General features: G+C 37.8%; 1 protein-coding gene across 1 annotated transcript in view; it reads left to right on the top strand.

The window, feature by feature from the left end:
- The window catches only part of LOC107754729 (MAP7 domain-containing protein 2-like), a 21,924-nt gene that overhangs the window by 3,673 nt on the left and 7,328 nt on the right, over nucleotides 1-10,923 (top strand). Inside the window, exons 5-10 of the mRNA XM_016571296.1 lie at nucleotides 45-208; nucleotides 2,363-2,462; nucleotides 6,471-6,566; nucleotides 8,583-8,695; nucleotides 9,916-10,031; nucleotides 10,195-10,598. Of these exons, the coding sequence (XP_016426782.1) occupies nucleotides 45-208; nucleotides 2,363-2,462; nucleotides 6,471-6,566; nucleotides 8,583-8,695; nucleotides 9,916-10,031; nucleotides 10,195-10,598 (993 nt within the window). The remainder of the gene's footprint in view (nucleotides 1-44; nucleotides 209-2,362; nucleotides 2,463-6,470; nucleotides 6,567-8,582; nucleotides 8,696-9,915; nucleotides 10,032-10,194; nucleotides 10,599-10,923) is intronic.

Raw genomic sequence — 10,923 nt, 5'->3', positions numbered from 1 at the left:
ATAGTTTCTCTCGCTCTCTCTCTCTCTCTCTCTCTCTCTCTCAGCTGCACGGGAGCAAGCTATAAAGGAGAAGGAAAGGCGGGCACAGCTGCAGTATGAGAAGACGGTGGAAGAGCGATGGAAGCGGCTGGAGGAGCAGAGACAGAAGGAGGAGCTTCGCAGAGCAGCCGTGGAGGAGAAGAGAAGACAGCAGCTGGAGGAGGAGAAGGTCAGAGATCTAGTCAAATGCATCTGTCCTAGGACTCGATGTCCAAGCAAGGAGTCATGAAAGAGCAGACACTGTTTTTGTTCATTTAAGATGGACACAAGATGCTATTCTTCCCTTGACCTTTCAAATGCTTTCAGATTTTCTCATTTGGCACTGATATGCCAGATGTCAGGACACAATTAGATAATACTTGAGTCCAGCCAGTCAATTAAAACCTTCTTTTGTAAATAATCTCGAATAGCTTTAAGGCAATTAGGCCTGCATGTATTGTGAATACATTTTAAGAATTTAAAGGGGTCATATGATGCGATTTCAAGTTTTCCTTTCTCTTTGGAGTGTTACAAGCTGATTGTGCATAGATAAGATCCCTGAAGTTGCAGAGCAAGCTATAAAGGAGAAGGAAAGGCGGGCACAGCTGCAGTATGAGAAGACGGTGGAAGAGCGATGGAAGCGGCTGGAGGAGCAGAGACAGAAGGAGGAGCTTCGCAGAGCAGCCGTGGAGGAGAAGAGAAGACAGCAGCTGGAGGAGGAGAAGGTCAGAGATCTAGTCAAATGCATCTGTCCTAGGACTCGATGTCCAAGCAAGGAGTCATGAAAGAGCAGACACTGTATTCTTCCCTTGACCTTTCAAATGCTTTCAGATTTTCTCATTTGGCGCTGATATGCCAGATGTCAGGACACAATTAGATAATACTTGAGTCCAGCCAGTCAATTGAAACCTTCTTTTGTAAATAATCTCGAATAGCTTTAAGGCAATTAGGCCTGCATGTATTGTGAATATATTCTGTTACACCAAATACACAAAATAATGATCTTTAAAAAAGCATCATATGACCCCTTTAAGAAAAATTTTATGTTGTGCAAAATGACATTTTCAGCAGTTGCACTGTATCTATGGCAATGAAATCCTGCCTTGCCATGTAATATCACCCACCCACAGGGCAGACACTATTCTTACACACTCATTTATCTGTTATGAGCCTGTGAGTGTTTACTGGGTTCTGTGGCTTGTGATACTTCTCCAATCAGAGGGATTTGGCCAGATCAGATCAGATCAGATCAGACTTTATTTTAATCCTTGTCTCTCGCTGGGCTGCGGATTCATTATTCTTCTCAAACATGGCTTTCATCTGCCACACAGTAAGCTTTCACAACTATGTTCATTTTGGAAAGGCTGGTCCTGAAAAGGAGTGGGCAAAGAACGAAAGAGGAACAAGGTGGCATGCGGGGGAGGTGATGCTGGACTCAACAAATGTTGCTGGAACCATTTTCATAGATGCAAAGCAAAGCAAAGCAAATACAAATGGAAGCTTAAATGAAATGGCTGAAATTTGCTTCATAAATTACCATGTCAATATTTGAGGATGCAACTTGCTATTTATGTGGTGCTTATTAGTGCCATATCTTTAGAAGTGAATGTTTTAGAACTTAATGAAGGAAATGAAGGTGTTATTTAGTACTTGATTTGGCACTACACTGCCAAAGTTTGGGGTTAGTACAACTTATTTTCACAATGTTTTTGAAACAAGTCTCTTATGCTCACTATAAGGCTGCATTAATTCGATCAAAAACACAGTAATAAGACTGTAATATTGTGAAATATTATTACAACTTAAAATAACTGTTTTCTATTTTAATATATTTTAAAATGTAATTTATTCTTGTGATGGCCAAGCTGAATTTTCAGCATCATTACTCCTTCTATATGAGGAGCATCCTAATATGCTTATTTGAACATTTCTTGTTATTAATGTTGAACAGTTGTGCTGCTTAATATTTTTGTGGAAACCTTTTTTTCAGGATTCTTTGATGAATAGAAAGTTCAAAAGAACAACATTGGTTTGAAATTGAAATCTTTTGTAACATTATGCATTTCTTTACTGCCACTTTTAATCAATTTAATGCATCCTTGATGAATAAATGTATTACTTTCTTTCAAAAATAACTAAATAACTAAATGAAAGTCTTACTGACCCCATACTTTTGAACAGTATATATAGGCAATCATATGGAATTATGGGTAGTGTAGATGAAGATCATTCTTCTATCAGTGCATATATCTACACCCCTTGTGGTTGTACTGATGTTGTTGGTGTAAATGTCCACTGGTGAAGTGAGTGTCTGGTGTTTCCTGTGCTGGAACGGCACACACAGGAGCGTCTGGAAGCTCTATTGAGGAGATCACTGGAGCGCAGCTTGCAGCTGGAGAACAGGAATAAACGCTGGGCATGGGGTCCCAACGGCACCGCTCAAGGTGAGTGTAATGCACACGCATCACACTGGATGAAGAAAAACAGAGACTGGGAGGAGGGGAGTGAGCAGTGATGGAGTGAGAATGGAAGTAAGGCACTACTGTGAGGAAATGTTTCATGGTATGGTGGATTTCAACAGTCAACTCAGGTTCAACTCAATGAAAATGCTTCTGTGTTGCTTTTTTTCTAACTAAATTCAATTTCATTTGTTCAGCATTTTTTCCTCTCCATTTTAGGTGATTTGTTTATTATTTTATCCTTATTAATTTTTTAAGGTTTCAAGAACATTTATTTTCAATTTTTGACAGTGCGGTGCATGTTAAAGAAGCTGTTGCAGCGCTGCTGTGTCACTGCAGTGCAGTGTGTCCTTGCATTTTGTATGATTTTCATCTGGGCTTTAGGACACAGTGTTACTAGAACTCAGGTTTCATACTTCAGCTCATCAGAGGAAGGACAGGCGGCCATGAGTGAATCAGCACTTTCTGCGTGCTGCGCCCCGTCCTATTGGCTTGATTTAGATACAAGCACATTAATTGGTTAAGAAATTGGTTATTGATTTGGGGCCTTAGATTTAATCATTTAAGAAGCTAGGGATGTTCAGAAGGAAGAAAGCTTGTTTGTGTAACATTTCTGAAGGCATTTATTCATCCAAGTCATTGTAGATTGTAAAATTTGTGAAATCTAAATTATTTAAATATTATTATTATTATTTTAACAAAATAGTTCATTCGTTTAGCAGATGTTTTTATCCACAGTGACATTTGAACGTTTTGTAATAAAGGGATAGTCCACTCATAAATGTGACCCTGGACCACAAAACCAGTCTTAAAGGGGTCATATGATGTTGCTAAAAAGAACATTATTTTGTGTATTTGGTGTAATGAAATGTGTTTATGTGGTTTAAGGTTAAAAAAACACATTATTTTCCACATACTGTACATTATTGTTTCTCCTCTATGCCCCGCCTTTCTGAAACGCGTCGATTTTTACAAAGCTCATCGGTCTGAAAAGCGAGGTGTGCTGTGATTGGCCAGCTATCCAGTGCGTTGTGATTGGCCGAATACCTCAAGCGTGTGACGGAAATGTTACGCCCCTTACCATATTGTGATGCCGTGTCCCTGCGCGACAAGACAAAAACAATAAAACCTATTACAAACAAGGCATTTGTTGCATCCAGTGGGGACATAAATACGGATTATAATGACTTATACTGTATTTTTACGCGTTGCGTTGCATCGCGCCGGCGGCTACTCTCCCAAGAAACAGTCCTCCGTAAAATGTGCTGCACACATCTGAATATTTGGGCTGAAGTGTTCTGGAACAGTGTTGTAAATACAACTTAACCACTGATTTCTAGTCATGTCCTCTTTTGGAAGACCAAACAAAGTAGTTTCGCTTTCACAACAAAACACACAGCGCCAAAAATACATTGTATGGGTCACAATTATAGATTTTTCTTTTATGCCAAAAATCATTAGGATATTAAGTAAAGATCATGTTCCATGAAGATATTTTGTAAATTTCATACCGTAAATATTTCAAAACTTTTTGATTAGTAATATGCATTGCTAAGAACTTCATTTGGATAACTTTAAAGGCGATTTTCTCAATATTTAGATTTTTTTGCACCCTCAGATTCCAGATTTTCGATCTCGGCCAAATATTGTCCTATATCCTAACAAACCATACATCAATGGAAAGCTTATTTATTCAGCTTTCAGGTTATGTATAAACCTCAATTTCGAAAAATTGACCCTTATGTCTGGTTTTGTGGTCCAGGGTCACAAATGAAATTCTGTCATCATTTACTCACACATATAGTGTTGGGGACTAGTTACATGTAACGAAATTATGTAATTTAATAACAAAATAAATGTAACTGTAATCAGTTACAGTTACTGAGGAAAAAAATGTGTAATTAAATGTGCAGGTTCTGCACGATCCTCTTCAATAATATCCTCTGCTTCTCAATCGGGCTCAAACGGATAAGCGATATTAACGACGCCGTTGTTTACAATACAACCGGAGCACAAGCCGCTGAGGTGAGGGGCGGGACGTAGGGCTGCTCGATTATGGCAAAAATCATTATTTTGGTCAATATTGTAATCACGATTATTTAACACGATTATGAGTGGGCCATATGACCAAAACTTTATATGAGTGATTTATTTAAAGATAGTTATATATTAAATATATATTTCATGTAAATAAGGTTGCTATGACATCTATATTTTAGAGACCAGCGAAATTTCACAATTTTCAATACCACAGCAGAGTATTAGGGTAACTGATATTAGTAACAAACAAAAAACTCCTCAAAATTATTGAAAATAATTAAACTGTCAGTAATAAAAAAGCCAAGGACAAATGCAATAGAATAAATAGATACAAATGAAACAAACTGTGCTTTAAGGATTTTTTATGCAAGTCTCAAGTATTTAGTTAACAGAAATGAATAATCAAATGTAAAATAAAACAGCATAGTCTTCACTGTAAGAATTAAACTTTCTTTGTTTTTTATTAAAGCTACAAAATCCTTCACTCAAGAGCAGTGTGTGATTTTGAAATTAGTCTTTTTTTGTTAGATTAATATTAAGCACATAGTCGCAGCAGGAATATAGCCCGCTGTCACTTTTAAGAGCCGCACGGATCCAGTTTATCGTTACACATGAATTTTAATTCTCAACTGTTTACGTTCATTTATTACATGACCGACGGAGGTTTACGTGAATAATCACTACGCGCCGCATTTTGACACATTTTTGCGTGTATTTGACCATTTAGGCGCGCAGCTTGACCTAAAGTTGACTATATGTCCGTGTTCTGTTCCGTCTCTGCACGCATAATGTTACACAGAAATCATCCTGAGGAAGCGCAAGTTCTCTTTAGCGCTTTTAAAAACATGAATAAATTTAATACACTTCAATAAATCAAGCACGTCCCATTTTGCAAAAATCACGTTACATGATTTACTGATTTGCATGTGAAACTGGGCTTTTATGGAGGAACGAAAGCACACCGTTGCGAAGGGGGCGGAATGGGGCGCAATAATCGTTTTATCTCGATTATTGTATTTTCATAATCGTCGAAACTGTTTTTCGAATAATTGCACAGCCCTAGCTGGACGTTTAGACACGCACTAGAGGCGGTTTAGCCAATCACAACACACTGGGCTAGCTAACCAATCAGAGCCCATCGCCTATTTCTGAGGGCGGGGCTTCATACAAGAAGGAAATGATCAGCGCGTTTCTCAGAGAAGGGACAGAGCGGTATGGAATAAAGGTAAATTATGTGAAAAATAATTTTTTTTTTTTTTTAAACGAAGCATTAACACATGTTGAACTGCACCCCATAAACACAATCAAGCCTAGAAAAAAAACAGTGAACCACCCCTTTAATAAAGTAATTTAAATAGTTACACTACCTATTACATTTTAAATAGGGCAACTTGTAATCTGTAACCTATTACATTTCCAAAGTAACCTTCCCAACACTGCTCACACCCTTATGTCATTCCAAACCTTTATGACTTTATTTCTTCTGTGGAAGAAAAAAAACATTTGAAGAATGTTTACAGAAAAACATTTTCAGTTCACATTGACATCCATTGCATGTACAAAAAATGTCATGTAAAAAAATACAATGCAAGTCAAAAGAAAACAGAAACAGAAATATTTTTTTGGGTGGTGAACTACTATCCCGTTTTACCCCAGAAATGTGAATGCTTATTGAGAAAACTCATGAAAAGTGTGTTCTGTTTTTTTTTTGATGATTGCCGTGTGTGAATGTGAAGGATGAAGGTTTTGAGTTTGAGTGTGTCTGAATCAGCTCAGCCCTGCTCATTGTGTCTGGCTGCCATGCGTAAAGAGCGCCAGAGGATGTGGTGAAGTGTTTAGGTGTGTGTGCAACACACACACCACCCCAAAAACACACGCTTCACCTAAGGGTGCCCAGTCTGTCCATAACGCTCTGCTGTTTCTGCTGTGCTCTACCGTGACTCTATCGCCCAGGTGACTGGGAGAATGCCCCGCCTCCTCTCTCTGCTGCCTCCGCCCTCCCCCATGACCTCGCTGCCCCCTCTCCTTCTGCCATCGAATCAGGCAACGGTATGAACCCTAGCTGGCCTTTTCTCATCCCCTCTTACCCCCGTTTTGGTTTCCATCCCAAAACTCTAAACCAGCCTGCTCTCCTTCCCCTGTTCCTGCTTGAGCACTTAGGGGGCTAACTAAGTGGGGTAAATGCTTGCATATCCGGATGTGAAAAATATTTGACTTGAAATTGTTTTTTAAACAAGAGCCAGCAAGATAAGGGGATGAAAAGAGCTTGCTTTTAAGTAAAATAATGTCCAGTATTTGTTTTGCTGAGCAATTCACATGCTGCTATACCTAATCTGAATGTACAGTGCCTTGTAGAAGTATTCAGTCTCTCAATCACTGAATTACAAATTCTTCATTGACATTCAGTTTCATGTGATTTTTCTTTAACTTCTAAGCACTGAAAAAAATTAGTAGTGTCTGCTATGGCAAGTCCTAACGCTTTTTTAAATATTCTGACTTTGGATGTTTGCTTGATGGGTGATAAAACTGGCCAACAACAACAAAAACTGCATATAGGCTTAAGGTGCAATCACATTTTCTGTTGTTCTGTGAATTTTTCATGGGCAAATTCCAGTCTTTTGATTAGAAATGCATGCGATGCTTTATTTCATGCAAGAGTGAAAGATTTCCACATGCAAAAAGTGAAAATTGGTCACACAGATTGTCTGTATGATAAAAAATTTACTTTGTGTGACCAGTGCTTCATACATCATTACAGTATTGACAATAAACAATGAACCTTTTTTGTCTGCAAAATTGTGCAAATTTGATCACATTTTACAATGAAGGAGAAACCTGAGCCACATCTTGTGACCAGGTATCACACCTGGGGATGACTTCTGTTGACTTTGGCCAGTACAACCACATAGAAACCACCCAGAACACTCTAGAATATGCATTTTCACATGCTAGCAACACCCTGGCAACCTTCTAGAAAACCCCTGCATCAAGACAGTAGATTTGCACAGGACAGAACCAATTTTTTTGCAATATAAAAATACCCATTAGTCAAAAAGAACATGGTGAAAAACATAGGCTAGTTTCTTGTCTCAGTTCAGCTGACAATCTTTGGCTGTATTTCATTATGGTGGTAAGCAATATCAGTGCTTTGAAATAAAAACGTCAGAGAATGGGAGAATTGATGAATTCTTTAGCACGGCACTGTATATTCAGTGTGCACTTGCTCTGTGGCTCAATACTTGGTTGGTGAAAGTCAAAGCAAATCTGAATGTCTGTGTGCTGCGGTGTCTTTGCGTGTTTTGTATTGATTGTGAGTGTACTTTTTTTTTTTTTACTTACAACTTCATGTGTGTGAACCAGTACTTTAATCACAGCAATGTTGTTCTTCTGATATTGAAGTGTGTGTGCATGCTTCTGTTCTTGGGTTGTTTTTCTTTCTAATTAGGTCTCGGTTTAATTGTTTTATTTATTTGAGGCATGGGCACGTTAACATAACCACACACACACATACTTGCATTTGTGGTTTACGTGGACTCTCCATAGGCGTAATGGTTTTTATACTGTACAAACTGTATTTTCTATCGCCATTCACCTAAACCTACCCCTTACAGAAAACTACTGGCAATTTTTGAATTTCATAAAACACCGTTTTGTATGTTTTTTAAGCCTTTTGTTTTACGGGGACACAGGAAGTGTCCTGTTTTACGGGGACACAGGGAGTGTCCTCATAAATCATGTTTCCGTTGTAGTACCCATGTCATTATACACATTTGTGTCCTCATAAACCATATATACCAGTACACACACACACACACACACACACACACTCGGCAACAGGTGTATTATCTTATTAAAGCTTCACACAGGAGCTGAATCACATCTTTGTTCATTCGTGCCACTGAATAAAGTTTTTGTTTGTTTTGTTTTAGATAACCAAAGAGTGTGTATGTGTGTACATGTGGCTTGCTTAATGTTTAATGTCGTTTTTCACGCTGTGTAGCCACATGTGGTAATATTGACAGATCTGTTCTGACCAGGAAATGCTCCCATGTCTCTCCCACGCAGTGCCCTCCAGTCCTCACAGGTCACCATACAGAGGGTCACCGAGTCGAAGAAGAAACAACCCTGTGCCAACAGAAGAGTCCAGTGGAGCTCTCAGTGCCCCCAACACACCCAAGGTCAGGACAGATCTGGAACAAACTCAAAAGCACACCTCTTCTGTTCATAGGGGTACAAGACAACAGCTTTCAATAAAATAGGCTACATACTGAGAGCGCAATTTTAGTTGTATGGTCCACAAAGACATGCAGAAGAAAAAAACAACAACACTTTTATACCTCCATGGTAGGCTATATATTAGGTTCTATTTTTAGGATCATTTTTATTATTTATTTATTTGTTTAATTAGTTATGTATGTATATGTTTAATAATAGATTTAATAACCAAAAAAACTAAATTTTGAGGCATGTTGCCCTATGCTATTACAGCAGCTAGTTATCAGCTACTACTCTAAATAAATTAGTTATTATTCATGACCCTAGTGAGAAATAAATATAGTAAAAAATGTATTGAAATACATTTATTTCATTCTAAGTATACTACAAATACATTTATATGTTTATGTGCTTAATAAAAATACCTTGCAATTGTACTGTTGGCATACTTAACTAGTATACTTAAATTGGAACAACTAAGTTTAATTATAAGTTGTTGTTTTTTATCAGCAAGTCTCGAGTAATATGTCAGTAAATATGTCAATAGATTTGAACTATACTCAGTATGAAATAAATGTCAAGTCAAGTCACCTTTATTTATATAGCGATTTTAACAATACAGATTGTGTCAAAGCAACTTTACAGGAAAATAGTGTGTCAATAATGCAACTTGACAATAGTAAACACTCAATTTTCAGTTAAAGGCAGCTCATCATTGTATCGTGAAAAGCGCTATACAAATAAACTTGAATTGAATTGAATTGAATTCAGTGATGTCATCATCCAGCTCAGTTCAGTTTAAATAGTAAAAATGTATTTTAAATATATTACTCTTTTACTAGGGGAAAGCAGAATTGCCATTGCCTTTTTACATCTACTCTGTCAAACAAAGTTGATTTTTAATTATATTTAATCAACTTATCAAAGATGCAGTAAAAAAAATCCAGGTGTAAAGGCAGAAATAAATAGCTGACTTCTGGGAAAAACTGATTTGGAGATGAAATCCGATATCAAGTGGTTTAAAACAGCAGATTATCGGTTTCTTAAAGACTTCTCTTTGGAATTCCCCAATGGAATGTTATGACATTTTTCTGTGAATAATTACACAGCAAAGGAAACTGTTGTGTTGCCATATGGCAGCAGTGTACCATAGAGTGTTATGTGTTATTTGTGTTTGTTGCAGAAGGAGAGATTGCGTAGAGAGAGGAGGACTGGCTCTCCAGCCACAGGTTCTCCGGTTAGGCGAGCTAAATCTCCTGCTGATGTTACCCGGCGCTCTGCCTCACCTGCCACACCTAAGTAAGATACACACACACACACACATACACACTTACCTATATATGTATTATTTCCAGTATATATGTAAGATGTTGACAAAGTGACCTCTGATTAATTACATGTTTTATCAGTAATGTGCTGACTATAAGCATCTGAATCAGCTCTCTGTTTGTATGCTTCGAAGGTTATTGCCTAAGAGTCGTACTCAGTCGCCCTGTACAGTGCGGCAATATCCACCCTCCCCTATGAAACACAGACCCACCACACCGGTCAGTGACAGCAACTGGAAGACAGAAGACAAGCAAGCTGAGGACATCAGAAGTCAGGATCCTAAGGAGGGCAGGTCTCTCAAGGCTGAGATCCATCAGAACAGGAGCCCTAACAATGAAAGTCTGGATAAGGAACCAAAAATGGAGACAAGTGTTTCCAGCACACCACCTCCAGAAAGAACAACAAAGATAGAAAATCACATTAATGGGTCAAAGGAGAAGAAAAGTGTAGTTTTAGAAAACCAACAGAAGAAGAATGAAAAGGTGGAGACCCCTGAGAAAAAAAATCCCAAATCAAACTGTAATGATGTGACTGCAGGTGGGTCTGAAACCTGGAAGACAGTATGAACCTCCTTCAGTGCACTAGTGCAGAGTCAGACTTACTTTATCATACAGACAGTTATCGTACAGCTCATTTATCATATTTTTAATGTGTATATATACACACACATACACAAAAAAAATTTTAATCTGTGGGGTTTCTGCCAACATTGCAGGTGCTTTTTGTATGTGTTTTTCAATTGAATTCAATTAAAATTTATTTGTAAAGCACTTAAAAACCACAAAGTACCAAACTGCTATGCAATTATATTATAAAAATACAGAAATAAAAGATAGTTTAAAATTTTAAATGCATTAAAAAA

This window comes from Sinocyclocheilus rhinocerous, unplaced genomic scaffold (genome assembly GCF_001515625.1).
Source record: "Sinocyclocheilus rhinocerous isolate Xijiao unplaced genomic scaffold, SAMN03320098_v1.1 scaffold7524, whole genome shotgun sequence".
Classification (NCBI taxonomy): Eukaryota; Metazoa; Chordata; class Actinopteri; order Cypriniformes; family Cyprinidae; genus Sinocyclocheilus; species Sinocyclocheilus rhinocerous.
The sequence above is the reverse complement of the archived record's forward strand: the minus strand, read 5'-3'. Positions and strand labels throughout refer to the sequence as shown.